This window comes from Macaca nemestrina, chromosome 3 (genome assembly GCF_043159975.1).
Source record: "Macaca nemestrina isolate mMacNem1 chromosome 3, mMacNem.hap1, whole genome shotgun sequence".
Classification (NCBI taxonomy): domain Eukaryota; kingdom Metazoa; phylum Chordata; class Mammalia; order Primates; family Cercopithecidae; genus Macaca; species Macaca nemestrina.
In genome coordinates, this window is record NC_092127.1 from 147,604,910 (window position 1) to 147,621,808 (window position 16,899).

Consider the following 16,899-nt stretch of genomic DNA (forward strand, 5'->3'; position numbering starts at 1 on the left):
AGGCTGAGAAATGTGTACTTTATAGTGTAGAAAAGGAAAATCAGTGCAAGTCCTTGAATAAATGACAAGATTATGCCTTTGAAAGAATGAGGTCCCAAGGGTATGTAGGACAGCCTGAGCAAAGGGAAAAAAGAAGTGATAGTTATCCTAGTATGAATAGGAGAAGAATTGAGTATGGCTTGAATTAAGATATAGCAGTAGAAGCAGAAAAGGCAGACTATGGAATGTGAAAGTAGAACCTATATGACAATATCAGACTGTTTACAGACAGAGAAGAAGGAAGCTGATGTTTTCAATTTCAAGCCTTGGTGACTAGGCAAATGGTGGTGTTATTAACATAAACAGAGAAGTTAGAAGGAAGAACTAATTTGAGGAGGGATGCCAAGTTCAGTTAAGGTGCTGATGGGACACAAAAATGGAAGTGTTGAGCAAGAATTAGAAATAAGTCTGGAATTCAGATGCCAAGGTTAGAGATTTAGATTTGAGGATCAACTCCACAGAGATGAGACTGTCAACCTAGGTAGGAGTTTAAAGGAAGGAAAACAACAAACACAGGAAAATGTAAAAAAGTAAAGATGGACATCTTTACAAAAAATAATGAAAACATCACTGCAAGAAAATAATAGAAAAAAATAGAAAGATATAAGAACGAGGATATTAACACCTGAAAGCTAGCAAAAGAAGTATAACTTGAAAGAATACGAGGGAAACAGACAACAGCCAATGTTACTGAGAGTTGGGGATACTGAAAACTGAGTACAGACCATAGATTTTTATTTAGAGGGAAGCTTCTACTAAGCTTTGAAAATACAGTGTCAGTAAAGTACTTAGGGCACACTATTTGTGAGGGATTCAATAACTGACAAAACAGAGCTTACAGTAGTTGTGAGGAAGAACGGTTAGGGCCTAGACATAAGAGTTTGCAAATACTAAGTGCTAGGCACTATTCTGGGTGGTAGGAACACAAAGACAAAGAAGATAAACACTATCTCTGCAATCATAAAGCCTACAGATCCTGCAGTTTCAAAGGGATATATTATATAAATTTAGTATATAGTAACTAACATGCAAAGTGCTGTAAACAAGAAATTAAATGGAAAAAGGCTATGAGTGATTAAGTGCTGCCTTGAGAGAACAGAGTATAAGCTGTTACAGTAATAAGCCAGTAGAAATGAAAATGCCTTTGAAAGAATGAGGTCCCAAGGGTATGCAGGACAGCCTGAGCAAAGGGGAAAAAGAAGTGATAGTTATCCTAGTATGAATAGGAGAAAAATTGATTAGGGCTTGAGTTAGGATATAGCAGTAGAAGCAGAAAACGTAGACTATGAAATGCGAACATAAAATGAATGATATTTTACCATGCAGTTGTAACCAAAATTAGAGGTCTAGGTCCTATTTATCAAGAAAAAGTTTCTATCAGAATCGCTTGATGAAAATATGTTCGACTCACGTAATGCCACTGCCAGCAGCAAATTAGCTAGTTAGGGATATGCACCATACCATTTCACTTCTAAAATATTTGCAAAATGGAATATCCTTGGAGAAAAGGAACCCCAGCATTATTCTACTTTTTATCTTTTACTAAATGATATTAACATGAATGTCACAAAATTACAGGACTTTAAACACATTTTAGAGATAAAATAGTTTATAATCATATGGAGTAAGAAATACATTCATTGATTATATATTATTATGCTTATATACATACTTCAAAATCACAAAGGAGGTCCTGGAAAGCAGTCGAATTTGGAATAATGGAGGTCTCATGTCCACTATCAACAGTTCCCACCAAAGAAAAAGTTAGATGGAGGATGTGGCTGTTAAGAAGGGAACGTTTCTTCTTAAGCAACATTGCCAGCAACTACAAGAAAGTAATACCACATGCCTGTTGATAAATCATCATGTATATTCTTTACACATACACCCCAAACCCCCCAACACATGCACAGAATCCTATGTAGATGATTTTCCGAGATTTCAAAGTTACCTTCTAAATTTTTATTATGGCAATATAACATTAGGTAAAATCTGAAAAACAAAGGGATCCTAACACCATTATTAAAATATCTACTTTTACATTTACCCTTTCAATTCTAATATAAATATGTAAATAATTACCAACATGTGCATAAAATTGTATGTGTAATGAAAACATCACAGTAAGAAAATAAAATTATATGCACATGATGGTAACTACTTAACTATACATTTTTTTCTGTATATAAACTTCTGCAATATAGTTTTCATAATTACAATTTTAAAAGGTTGAATGATAGTCTATGGAATGTTTAGAGTATAGTTAGTCATTCTCTCATTACTGGTATATGTAGATTGCTCTATTTTTTCATGATAAACAATGCTGCAATAATCATTTTGAAAGTTTTGTAAAAGAAAACACTTATTGAAATAGTATAATTAAATCTATACAACACAGTAAACAGTATATTCATTATCAATAAACTAATGGCTAAACTTGCAGAAGGCATTTGTACTTCATGTATGATAAGAGGTTTTAATCTTCTTTCAAATATTTGTTCCTCTTCTTATAAGTGATTTTTTGTCTAATTCTGGTACAGACTGTGGATACCTAAATGCTGCCTTTTTTTTTTTTTTTTTTTTTTTTTTTTTTTTAGGTCTTGCTCTGTCGCCCAGGCTGGAGTGCAATGGCACAATCTTGGCTTACTGCAGCCTCCGCCTTCCGGGTGCAAGCAATTCTCCTGCTTCAGCCTCTGGAGTAGCTGGGATTACAGGCACATGCCACCACGCCTGGCTAATTTTTGTATTTTTAGTTTTCAGGAATAGCAATGGTACACTTATTATGTAGTGGCTTTCACATCTCCTGAGTAAGTAACAGAGACAAAAGATGGTAGGGTGTGAGATGGAGGGGAGAGACAAGGAGACAGAGAGAGCGCTGAATCTTCTATGGATTTGGCAATCTTTTGAGAAAGGGGGAATAGGACCCCATTTCATTTCATTCCCATTTCCACAGAGAAAAACAACATTCAAACCAGCAAACCTTTGTTCTGAAAATATATTCAATGTATTAAAGCTATATTGAAATAATGTTGCCTAACTCAAGTGTTTAGTAAGATTTGATAAGATAGAAGAAAGAGGATAAAGCAAAATAAAGAAACAATACAACTTTCATTGAACATGTATCAGTTTTCATAAAACTACTGGCTCTTTAAGTTTACTTGGACAACATAATTCTTCCAGAGTTTGAAACAACATGAAAGATAATAAAAAGCAGGGTATTTTAGGTGCCAGGTGAAATGAAGGCAAAGTTTTACAGTTACAAACCTGGTAGCCCTTGATTCTTTCCATTTCTTTGCTGGCTAGTGGGTTACTCTTGACCACACAAACCAGGGCCTTGACTGCTGCATATAACCCTTCCACATCAGAGGCCATGGCCACCAGGCCCAGGATGGCTGCAGCTCCACCAATGTACTGCAAAGTAGTGGCAACAGGCTTAGGGACAAATGTTCTTACTCCTGATTAAAAGATAGTGAAAAATAATTAAGATAAATTCCCTACGTGAACAAGAACCGTATACATTATTTTGAAAAGTCTTTAATTAGTAAAGTTTTATTTAAAAAATATCTTCTGTCTATAATGCAAATTCTAGGGAAAGCATTAAAGGTAGGATTTAGGACAAGGCAATAAAGGCTGGCTGGTCACGGTGGCTCACACCTGTAATCCCAACACTTTGGGAGGCTGAGGTAAGTGGGTCACAAGGTCAGGAGTTTGAGACCAGCCTGACCAACATGGTGAAACCTCGTCTCTACTAAAAATACAAAAATTAGCCGGGCGTGGTGGCACGTGCCTGTAATCTCAGCTACACAGGAGGCCGAGGCAGGAGACTCACTTGAACCTAGGAGTTGGAGGTTGCAGTGAGCCGAGATCGCGCCACTGCACTCCAGCCTGGGCAACAGAGGGAGACTCCATCTAAAGTAATAATAATAATAATAATAATAATAATAATAATAATAAAAGAAAAAAGAAAAAAAGCTAATCTACATACTTTTAGAGAAGACTGGGTGTAGAGGAGTGAGCAGAGAAGAGCAGGGCTTTTCAGCAAGCACAAATGTTTCTACTGTGTAGCTTTGGGCTGTACTCAAAAGTGCAGTGGTCTTGAGAATGAATTTCTGAGTAAGTGAGAGTGCCTTAGTAGAGTCTGCTGGGGAATAACCTTGGGGACAGTAAAAATCACTTTAACTCTGTGAACTGGGGAACAGCTTGGAGAAGCCATCCTGGCGGGGATGATGTACTTCCTATAGATAAACCAAGCAAAGCACATTACTGACCATTACCCAAAGCTTCTCTTGGTTAAGTAATCTGAGTAACAGTACATCAGTGACTTTAGGAGAGTGTAAGTTTATAGAAACACAGTCCTGGAACTGTGTGTCAATTAAAAAAAATCACACCTACATTCCTAACATTTTAAAGAGGCATTATGTGAATGTCACTTGCCTGTTGACCAAGATAGAGATTTTAAAAAATAAAACTAACATGCATATTATATTTCTATGTGCTCTGCAGTATTCACAATACTTTCTTTCCTTCTTTCCCATTTTGTTTTTTAGACAGGGTCTTGTTGTCACCCAGGCTGGAGTGCAGTGGCTCAATCACAGCTCACTGCAGCCTCCTGGGCTCAAACAATCCTTCTGTCTAGGCCTCCCAATGTGCTGGGATTACATGGTGTGAGCCACCATGCCCAGCCCACAATACCTTCATATATTACAGTGCTGGATTTTGAAAACTAGCTCCCAAGGTAATTAGGGCCAGGATTACTAGTTTATAGATAAGAAAACTGAAGTTCATAGAGCATAACTGAATGGCATAATATCACACAGTGGCACAACAGGAGCTGGAACCTAAGTCTCTGAACTCTTTATTTACTGCTCACTGCTCTTTCCACTATACCACAGGTCTGCTATACTTCTGAAAAGGACATACCACAGTGCTTAATAAGCATTTTTTGAATAAAAGAACACTACCATGTGCTTTAAAGAAAATTTTCTTCAATGCGATATTACCAAAAAAGAAAAACAAAGATTTATGCAATTCACTGGGACAATAAAAATTGCCAATGACTGATAAACATGTTGGATTCTGTCCAGCACAACACTAACTTTTTATTAATCTAAAAAGGAACCAGTATTATATACTGATTTGCACATTAAAAGGCACAATCACTGGTTCTGAATTTTGAATGGCCTGATTGGTTTATGTCTCAAGATCCTATCTAACCAAAAAACAAAAACAAAAACAAAAACGTTTTAAGCAGACATGTACAAGGCTCTGTACTACTCTCAACTTTCATTATAGCTTGAGTCATAGTGTTTATCTCAGAATCACTTAGTTCTAGCTCATTTCTAAATTAACAAAACTCATGAGCTATATACCAAATCATGAAACAATCAGTAATAGTTCTGAATTTTGATACCTGTTGCTAAATGTAATTTGAAATTTACCTAAAAATTACATGAAATTATATAGTCAGTGCTGATCATCACTGACAAGAGGGAAACAGTGGGTTTTTTTTTTTTTTTTTTTTTTTTAACTTTAAGTTCTGGGATACATGCACAGAACGTGCAGGTTTGCTACATAGGTAAACATGTGCCATGGTGGTTTGCTGTGCCTATCAACCTGTCACCTAGGTATTAAGCCTCACATGCGTTAGGTATTTGTACTGATGCTCTCCCTCCCCTCGACCCACTTCCCCTGACAGGTCCTGGTATGTGATGTTCCCCTCCCTGTGTCCATGTGTTCTCACTGTTCAGCTCCCACCTATGAGTGAGAATATGCGACATTTGGTTCTCTGTTCTTGTGTTAGTTTGCTGAGGATGATGATTTCCAGCTTCATCCATGTCCCTGCAAAGGACATAATCTCATTCTTTTTTATGGCTGTACAGTATTCCATGGTGGATATGTAAAAGTTAGTGGGATTTTATGAAAGGTTATTAATTTTAAGTTGACTGGAATTTGAGATTGTTATATTTAATCTCTGAATACTGCACGTACACTATAGGTCAGTGCTATACAATATGAAATTAAATACTGCCCCTCAAGTGAGGAAAGTGAATGCAAACTTGATGGCAAACAAAGAAGTCTGAAAAAACAAAGACAAGTCCACTCACCCAAGTATCCAATCAGAGCGGCCCCAATTGTCCGTGCAGATCCATTAAGATGTCCTGCTGAATTGTGTATCAACTTCACAGGAGTGGCATTCTCATGTGAGGAAATGCCTAACTGAAAAATAGGAAAGGAAAATAATGTAATTATATAAGAACAGTTTCAATGTTTTGATTGGGAAAAAAACCAAACACACGAATGGTAACATATCTTTTCTTTCCTCCCTTATCAGAATACTGAAAAACGGCATTTAGGTCCAGCCTGATGGCTCATCCCTATAATCCTAACACTTTGTAAGATAGAGGCAAGGGAATTGCTCGAGTCCAGGAGTTTGAGACCAGCCTGGGCAACATGGTGAGACCCCCATCTCTACTAAAATGCAAAAAATTAGCCAGGCCTGGTGGTGCATTACTCAGGAGGCAGAGGTAGGAGAAACACTTGAGCCTGGGAGGTCAAGGATGCAGTCAACGGAGATCGTGCCACTGGCACTCCACACTCCAGTCTGGGTGAGTTTATTTTTGGAAATGTACAAACGCTTCCAAAGTGTGGAAACTCATAGGAGTTAAGTTAAACACAATTTACTGAGATAAAGATGGCGAGAGGATTTTGAGACACAGCTTCAGGGGTCTTTCTGAATGAAGTTCTTTGGTAGTTTAAAGGTTGTTATCACTAACTTCCTCACAGTATTTCAGATCAGTGAACATATGAGCTTTATTCCATATCCAAGTAAACGTAAGTTATCCAAGAGTTTATAGATAAAATTGCCTACATAAAGGAATCTTACATTTTAATACATTCACACATAACACAAGATCTATTTTCAAGTCAAATATAACTTTAATTCTGTTGTTCACTATAGAGTTATGTACAGTTTATGTTCCTTAGATATGTATATGTGTCAACATATGTATATATGTATACACACACACACACACACACAGACACACACACGAAGCTCTCTATAAGAGCTGTCAATACTTACAGTTCCTGGTCTCTTGATTTCCTTCCCCTTGGACTTTGCCTTCGGTAATCAGCCAAAATGGCTTGTCACACTCACTGACTCATAGTCACTCCTCACTTCTCATCTTACTGTGACCACTTAAGACATTTCCACAATGAATCCTTGATCTTACAACATTAGGCCCTCCTGGTTTTTCTCCCTTCTCACTGATTGCTACTTCTCAGTCTTTTCTGGTTCTTCTTGATGTCCCCAACTCCGTAACACTGGAATGTCCCAGGTTTCAGTCTTTAAAACTTTCCATTTCCCTATCTACGTCTATGCTTTGGTGAATACATGTAGACTCATGGCTTTAAACACCACCTGTATAAATGTACTCCAGATTCATATTTTCAATGGCCTTGAAATCTCTACTGTGATGTCTAATACACTTCTCAAACTTCTAAAACAGAATTCTTAATATTCCTCCCAACTCTACTCTTTTTGTAGTTTTCACCAAATCATAAAATTTGACTCCGTTTTCCCAGCTGTTCAAGCAAAAAACCTGGACTCCTTAACTCTCTCACCTTTCACACTCATTCCACATTCTATCACCCAAAACTGCTAGGTCTACTTTTAAAATATACCTTGAGCCTTGTGGGGTGGCTCACACCTGTAATCCCAGCACTCTGCGAGGCTGAGGCAGGCGGATCACCTGAAGTTAGGAGTTCAAGACCAGCCTGGCCAACATGGTGAAACCCTGTCTCTAATAAAAATACAAAAATCAGCTGGGTGTGGCATGCCTATAATCCCAGCTACTCAGGAGGCTGAGACAGGAGAATCACTTGAACCCGGGAGACGGAGGTTGCAGTGAGCTGAGATGACACCATTGCACTCTAGCCTGAGTGACAAGAACGAAACTCCGTCTCAAAAAAAAAAAAAGTGTATATATATATTATACAAGGGGTGTGTGTGTGTGTGTGTGTGTATATATATATATACACCTTGAATCTGATCACTTCTTATCACCACCACTGCTATTGCCCAAGTTAAAACCACCATCATCTCTCATAGGAATTATTTATCAGTCTCATAACTTGTCTCCCTACTACCACCTTTGTTTCTCTTCAGTCTATTCTCAACAGAAGTCATAGTGATAAAATGTAAGTTACAGCATTTCCCTCCTATGTCTGAAACTCTATAATGCCTCCCATCTTTCTCCATCAAAGCCAATGTCTTTACAATTGCCCCATGAATCCTAAACAACCTGGGACCCATCACCACTCTGGGCTACTCTCCTACTGCCTGGGCCCTCTCTAATTTTATTCCAGCCACATGTCTCCATGGCAAGCAAGCATTAGTACTTTTCTCAGGGCCTTTGCACTTGGATTCCTGGAATACAAAACACTCCCACACCCATAGGTATATCCCATGCTGCCTATTCCTATGGCTTGTACCTCATCCCTGTCAAGTCTTTGCTCAAAATTCACCTTCTCAGTAAAGTCTCCTTGGACCACCATATTTAAAACTTGAAACTTCTCTCTTTCCCCTTCCCTGCTTTATTTTACTGCATAGCACCCATCACCTTCTAACATACTTTACGATTAGGTTATTTCTTTAGGTATTATCATCTGTCTCTTCCACTAGAATGCAGGAAACATAAGAGCAGAAATTTTCTTTTTATCCACTGCTATGTCCTGAACTGAATGTCACCTGGCACATAATAGGTCATTCATTAAAAAGTTGAGTTGTAGCCTTAAAAACAGTAATTGTTTTCATTAGTTTTCTAAAGTTAAATTTCTTAATTGCCAATATAAATAAAAAAATTAATATGAATTATGTACTCATAACAGAAACTGTCACTTTTCCAAATTAAGTTACATATCTACATGTGTTTTGGCCTGCATTTGAAGTCAAATTAACCAAACATAAACAACACATGAAAGGCATGATTTTTAGCAATCACTCATAATTGAGTAGTATCCATATGAGACTCTGAGATACATTCCCAGTGAGAATCAGCCATAGTACACCAAGAAATCATCCTGCCTACCTGCTTAGCAATGGCTTTGCTATCCAATTTGTTATACACTTTCCGGATTCTTGCCACTGTTAGAGAAGACACAGAGAGTGCATAGAGGCCAAACGACACCTTCTCCTCTGGTACTAATGACACAGGGGATGGCACTACCCCTTCGGATTTTGCATCTTTACCTTCAAAAGAAGAATAATTCTTTTCAAAATCATCAGTAGTTCTCATCTTAAAATAAGTTTTTTATTCTTACTATCATTTTTAAATGAGGAGGCTTGAAAGTCTTAAAGTAGAATAAGAGAGGTAAATTTAAAAACTATTTTACTTCTCAGCTCTTCATTTATTTCTTTAATTAAAAAATGGAAAAAGAAATCTAGCCATAGAGTTCTACATTTTAAGTGCTACTCTTAAAACATGTTTAAAATATAGCACAATGTAAAGGAAGAAAAGTTTTAACTGTTATCTGACGAATTGTAAAACATGTCCCCCTGGATTCAAAGGAAAAAGGATGGAGATGAATAAAATGCCTATCAGCCATGTAGCACTATGTCCCCTCCCCCAAAAAAGCACTCAGATATGCCTGCCTGTATTCTCCAAGACAACAAAGCAGAAGAGTTATTAATAAAGGCACGTGTTTTAAAGCCACATGGCCTGAGTTTGAATCTTGCTTTATCACTTAAAAGCTGTGCGACTTATATGTCTTTGTGCCTCATTTTCCTCTTCTGTGAAATGGGAATATAGACAGTACCTAACTCACGGTGTTTCGAGATGAATAAATACATGTGAAGGGCTCAGAACAGCTACATCCTTCATTTGTATTGACTTATTTAGCACACAGTAAGAGACCAAGAAGTGTTAGCTTTTATTAGATACCATTTAAATTAAGAATGAGTGAAAAGATAAATTACTAAATGATAGGATTATGACCATTTACAATATACTTGTCCTAATTCTTCTGAGATTCTTGGTGGAATCAGAACAAGGGAGTGGAAGACATCATTTGCAAGAAGTACTAGCAAGGAATTGCCAGCTTAACATCAGTTCCTCTGAGTCTATATTTCATTTGGGAGAAAGGATAACAAAAAGTAGGCTTGGAGTAAAGAAGTGAGAAAAAATAATGTTAAGTGATCTAATCTAGAGAATATATGTGTGTGTTTATTGAACCTATCTGTTCTTCCTTTAACAGGAGTGGCTATACTTTAAACTGCTTCATGTAATAGGAGAAATCACAAAAAGAGAAGAGTGTCACACAGTTAGACTCCTAGAGGGCATATACCTATATCTCGGAGCCAGTAAGAGAAACTGGATAATAAACCATCAGGCATAAAGACAAAGAATCCAGAAAGTGCAGTATGATCAGTGGAGGAAAATATTTTAAAGAGGAGTGAGTATCCTGCTGAAGAAGATTAGAGAAAGAGAAGGCGCTTTTCCTAGATAAACAATATGTATAACCTCATACACACATGCATCTATATTGCAGGAGTTAAATTTCACACAACTTCAGGAACTAAAAATAAGTTACTCACATGGCATACATACAGCCTGAAAGCTTCCAACGTAATTTGGTCCAAGTTCATAAATGGTAGTAACATTTGAAGAAGGCAAAACTTCTTCTAGAAAATGTGTGGGTCCCAGGCGCCAAACCAAGGAAGCAATTTGGCGTTGGGCAGGTGGAGTACCAATGTAGGCATAGACCGTGCTCACCACTGGTGGATTTGCTGAACCTGAACCCCCTGGAGTACTGTGAACATAATGAAGCTGTAAGGAAGACAAAAGCAAATGTGTGAGATGTGAACACTTTCCCCAGGAAAATTACTTTGACATATATATTTTCATTATCTCAAGGTCACACAACTTTACAAATGCACAAAAACATTTGGGGTTGAGAAACAGGAAGGGCAAGGCATGATACTGGGATCTGTAACTGAGGACCAGGTATAGTAGCTAAAACTTTTATCCAACTCTCTAACACAGATAAACTCTTTAATGCTAGAAATGGCAACAAGCAATTTTAGGGATACTGTCAATGGCTGGTTTGCATATCAAGTTAATGATGCTTCTCTGAAATTTTTGTGCTGATATAAAGAGAGCTTTCCACTATAGAATTAAAGTAGTCTTGAAATTAGGTATGTTACCTTCAATGTGAGTCCGTTAACTAAAATTACTGATGAAAATTGTTTTATAGAGATAAATTATTATAATGAATACATAATTAAGTACAGTATAAGAGATAAAGAACTTAAGTTGCTTTTTCTTGCTGAAGCAGCTTAATGGGATGAAGGACATTTCCATTAATTGTTGTGTCATAATAACATCTCAGCTTCAGATCCTATTCATTATTCTGTATATTAAACAGCAGTTCTTGGTGATGTTAATAGCACAATTGTGAAGACCAACATGTGAGCTACAGTTGATTTCACACTACTGTGACTATTGACAGGGACAGTGATGATGATGATGTAAATAAATCAATAATAAATTTCCTACTGCTCAACTCTACAAGCTGAGGCCATTTTTATTTTTAATGATACTAAAATTAATGAAGTAGCAATGTACTAGAGAATCTACAAACTCATTTCAAATGTAATCATGTATACAAATAAATCAACGACTATTCCACAAGGTGCATTTTAGGGTTTATCATACTGAAACACAATGCCACAATAAAATATCATCATCATCAAGGAAGGAAATAAATTCAAAGATGCTGCTGGTTTCAGTGTTTTTTAAACTTTAATTCACACACAAGGACAAACTTTGTCTTTTTTTCTTTCAAGTGATCGCTCTAAAATGGATACCTGCCTATAATCCCAGCATTTTGGAAGGCTGAGGTGGGAGGATCACCTGAGGTCAGGAGTTCAAGACCAGCCTGGCCAACATGGTGAAACCCCATCTCTACTAAAAATACAAAAATTAGCCAGGCGTCATGGCACGCACCTGTAGTCCCAGCTACTTGGGAGGCTGAGGCAGGAGAATTGCTCAAACCCAGGAGGTGGAGGTTGCGGTGGGTTGAGATCATGCCACTGCACTCCAGCCTGGGCGACAGAGTGAGAGGCCATCTTAAAAAAAAAAAAAAGATACTAACTTTTAGAAGGTCAGGAATTTTCAGTTTGCCAGCTGAGTTCTGTACAAAGTAACAAGCAGTATTTATTCTCATTCAGAAAAAGGGAGTTTCACCTGTTTCTTTACTCAATAATCAACTCTTTTTTTCTCTTCTAAATAGTATCACAATCTACAGTAATGTTTATGTAGTCATTCATTCAAGAAACAATAAACTGAATACCTACTATCATTATCGGGGACTAATCTGGGTGATCTGAAAACAAAGAAAAAAAAGCAATTCTAGCTCTAAAGAATATAAGTCTTCTGGATGAAATTACAGCAACAGCAATGAAGTGACAAAATAGTGTGTTCACCATTATTTAGGAATCCTTCCACTGGTTCCTCTATTATGAAAAAGCACCTAGCAAACTGGCTTAAGCTCTTGCATATTCAGCAACTTCTTTAGTACCTATAAGCCCTCATTTCTATTCTTCTCTAATAAAATGGTAAGAATTGGTTACATGAGTCTAACATATTATTCAAATGGGTACTGAATGTCAACTTAAAATTAAGAAAGTAATTATACAAATATCACTGTAATACACACACACCCCACCCACACCCACCCCAAACTACTACCTTATAAAGCAGGTAGATTTACAAGTGCACATACTCTTACCTTTACAGTGTTAACAAGCTGTCCATCAATATAGAGGGCTGCAGTACTGTTTTTCAACATGCCTTTGCTCATTACCAGGACCAAATGATGCCACTGTCCCTCAATGATAAGCTCTCCACATCGAAAGCGAGCACAGCATGGGAGAATTTCATAAAATGAGGACTCTTCACTAAAATCATCAACTGAAATAAAGGGGGGAAGACATAAAAAACTTTTTCCAACACCATCCCTATTCAAATTATTCATATCTAGATCAGCATGTTTTGACTTTATGTTAAAACAAAATAATGATGCAGACTGATTTGAGTAATAATACAATTCTGGAAAAAAAATGATAATGCGGGCTGGGTGCAGTAGCTCATGCCTGTAATGTCAGCACTTTGGGAAGCTGAGGTGGGTGGATCACCTGAGGTCAGGAGTTCGAGACCAGCCTGGCCAACATGGTGAAACCCCGTCTCTACTAAAAATACAAAAATTAGCTAGGCATGGTGGTGTACATCTGTAGTCCCAGCTACTCGGGAGACTGAGCCAGGAGAAACGCTTGAACCTCGGAGGCAGAGGTTGCAGTGAGCTGAGATTGCACCACTGTACTCCAGCCTGGGTAACAGAGCGAAACTCCATCTCAAAAAAATAAATAAATAAAAATAAAGAGATAATGCAAACAGAAGATGCCCTATTCATGCAATACCCTTACCAGCAGTAAGAAGTGAAACCTAGAATGTATTTTTGCTCTCTTCTGCTCAGGAAATATAGGTATAATCAAAGTTACAATGAACAAAAGTAAGCTAACGAAGTAAATAATACCTAAGAATAAAGAGACAATAACATTATGACAAACACTAAAAAGAGACTAGTTGACACCCAAAACAAAAATAAACAAGTGGGACTATCTCAAACTGAAAAGCTTTTAAATAGCAAAGGAAACACCAGAGTGATAAGGCAATCTATGGAATGGGAGAAAAATATTTGCTAACTATGTATTTCATAAGGGATTAATGTCAAAAATACCTAAGAAATTACTAGAACTCAATAGTAAAGAAACTAATAATCAATTAAAACTGAGCTAAGAACTTGAACAGACATTTCTCCAAAGAAGGCATATAAATGGCAGACAGGTATATGAAAAATGCTCAATGTTACTAATCATCAGGGAAATCCAAATCATAAGCACAATGGCATATCATCTCACACATGTCAGAATGGCTATTATCAAAAAAAACAAAACACAAGTGTTGGCAAGAATGTGGAGAAATTGGAAGCCTTGTGCACTGTTGGTGGGAATGTAAAATGCTGCAGCTGCTATGGAAAACAGTACGGAGGTTCCTCAAAACACTGAAAATAGAACTAACATATAATCCAGCAATACCATATCTGGGTACTTATCTAAATCACTGAAATCAGGACTTCAGAGAGTTATCAGTACTCCCCTGGACAGATGAGTAGATAAAGAAAATGCGGTATATGCATACAATGGAATAATAATTAGCCTTAAAGAAGAAAATTCTGCAATATCTGACAACATACATGAAGCTTAAGGACATTATGCTAAATGAAACAGCCAGTCATAGAAAGACATATATTGCATGACTCCACTTATGTGAGGTATTTAAAATAGCCAAATTCAGAGAAACAATGAATGAAATGTTGGTTGCCAAGGGCTTGAGGGAGGGGCAAATGGGAAGTTACTAATCAAATGGTGCTAAGTTTCAGTGAAGCAAGAGAAAAAAAGCTTGAGATTTGCTCTACAACACTGTAACTACAGTCAACAATAATGCACTGTAACTTTTTGACATTGATTTGGTTACAGTATGGGTTAGAAAAAGAACCAAGAAAAATGTAAAGTTTATTCTTGCTATATGCTATGCTCAATGATACAAGATGACAACTATCTATTATTAGTTAGTGGCCATACTGTCCATAATAAAAGGTAGTAAGAAGGAGATGATTTACAGCATAGACTAGGTATTTGTTGATCCAAGTTTCCTGCTTTATCAGACAACCTTGTCTCATGTATATAAACATATTCTGATTTGCTATCATTCTACGATTACTTCCTGACTCCAATCTGGCTCCTCTTTGTTACCCTATATGTTACCAGACCATGCTAAGAAATAATGATTTCATATTAATTTAATTTTAATGTTAAGCTAAATAAAAATTAGTTTACCTTTTATCAGTACTTAACAAGTGGCAAGACAGCAGTAGAAAACCAGGTTTTAAATACTCATTTAAAAAGAAAATTAAGAAAAGGGCTAACCTGTAACCATATAATTTAAAGCAGATCTGGTATTTTTCACTGCATGTACAAACAAGTAAACATACTGAAAGTAAAATTTATGTGACATGAAGAAGAAAATGCAAATAAAATATTGATTTCTATTTTTGGAATATTAAAATATCTGCACATACTTAAATACCTAGATTATATTTTAGAACGGGAATTCAGAATATATGTCTGTTGATAAGACTATTACACAGACAAAAATCTTATCCATGAGGTTACTTGATATAGGAACTGAATAAACTAGGCAGAAAGCAGAGTCCTAAAGCCTTGAAAGGTGTAGTGCTATGGTCCAATGGAGGTGAAAGTAAATATGAACATATGGGTGAAACAAGGAACTCGTCCCTCTTCCTTCCCTGGTTCGTAGACTATAAGTCTTCTCAAGTATCGAAGAAGATATTCCTTATAAACATTTGTGAGAGTTTTACTTTCTGACTTAGGTTTGAACTAAGACATTTCCAGCACTGAGTGGTATGTCAGGGTATCTCAGTGAGCCAACTGGCTTATGACAACTCTTAATTTCCTAGGCATCGTAATGGGTTATAGCTGTTGAGAGAATGAATTCTGGCAATACTAACATATATGTTACCGTCATTTCTAATCATATATGGACTACAGCAACCTGGCAAATTACGTTTAGTAATAAAAATGAGATAAGAGTTAGAAAATATTTTCCTAGTTTATAGATTTATCTCCAGATCCACTCCTTAACTTTTCCATTAAATTCTAGGGTGTCTTCGAGTTCCCCATTATTATTCACTTTTCTCATTGTTTCCTTCTCAGGCCGTTCATTTCCTCTATTCATGTATTTATATGTTTACATAATATCTGTATGCCTAATACATTCTAGGTACTGTGTTAGACAGGGAAGCCTAGATTACAAAGATTAATAATTTTGTTTGTGGGAGGTTCAAATAGCATAAGCAGACAAAAACAAATTAAAAATTAAAATCTATGAAGTCTAGATAAGAGATGAAGACTATTAAACAAGTGCTATGGAAGTAGGCACAGGGAGGAAGGGAAGATTTGAGAAATATTAGGGAGGAGTATTACAGTAAGACTTAGTGGAAGGGGTGGTATTTTCAAGTTGACTCAAGGTTTCTAGCTGGGCTAACTGGCAGTGGTCGTGCCATTTATCAACACAGGAAAATATAAGGAGATGTAGGTTTTTTGTTTTTATTTGAAACGGGATGTCTCTCCTAGGCTGAGTGCCGTGGCACCTTCACAGCTCACTACAACCTCAAACTCATGGGCTTCACCAATCCTACCACCTCAGCCTCCTAAAGGAGATGTAGGTTTTATAAAGAAGGAATATTAGAAACTGAGATGTTTACTGGAATACTGTTCATGTGGAGGTGTTTAATATGCAGTTGGAAATATGAGGACCTAGCTTGGGACATAGACAAATGAAAAAAAAAAACCTTGACTTCACAGTCCTTGAGATAAAAAGACTTAAAGCAATACTAGTTCACGATTTTTTTTCCCATGAAGAGCTGGTCAAGTATAAAGATGAAAGGTGAAACACTGGAGAACACTACTTCTGAGGGGCAGATAGAAGAGAAAGCTCAAGATGGAAGGAAATTGCAAAACAAAGATCAGAGAAATAGTGAGTATTCTAGAACACAAGATTGGAGGTAATTTTAATTAGGACGAATTAGTCAACGGGACCAAATGCTACTAAGGGACAAATAAAGCATCATAACAAGAATTTTAAAGTACTAACTATATTGATGTCTAGTTCTGTGCTAGGTACCATGAGGAATACTAAGTCAAGAAACCTTACAATCTTT

The 16,899-nt window shown here is 36.8% G+C and overlaps 1 protein-coding gene across 11 annotated transcripts in view; it reads right to left on the reverse strand.

The window, feature by feature from the left end:
* The window catches only part of LOC105496884 (WD repeat and FYVE domain containing 3), a 307,925-nt gene that overhangs the window by 101,843 nt on the left and 189,183 nt on the right, over nucleotides 1–16,899 (reverse strand). For all 11 annotated transcript variants that reach the window (XM_011767528.3, XM_071093605.1, XM_011767525.3 and 8 more), the window contains 6 exons: nucleotides 12,829–13,010; nucleotides 10,634–10,865; nucleotides 9,129–9,289; nucleotides 6,144–6,255; nucleotides 3,304–3,494; nucleotides 1,712–1,864 (listed from right to left, as the gene is read on the reverse strand). In XM_011767528.3, the coding sequence (XP_011765830.2) occupies nucleotides 1,712–1,864; nucleotides 3,304–3,494; nucleotides 6,144–6,255; nucleotides 9,129–9,289; nucleotides 10,634–10,865; nucleotides 12,829–13,010 (1,031 nt within the window). The remainder of the gene's footprint in view (nucleotides 1–1,711; nucleotides 1,865–3,303; nucleotides 3,495–6,143; nucleotides 6,256–9,128; nucleotides 9,290–10,633; nucleotides 10,866–12,828; nucleotides 13,011–16,899) is intronic.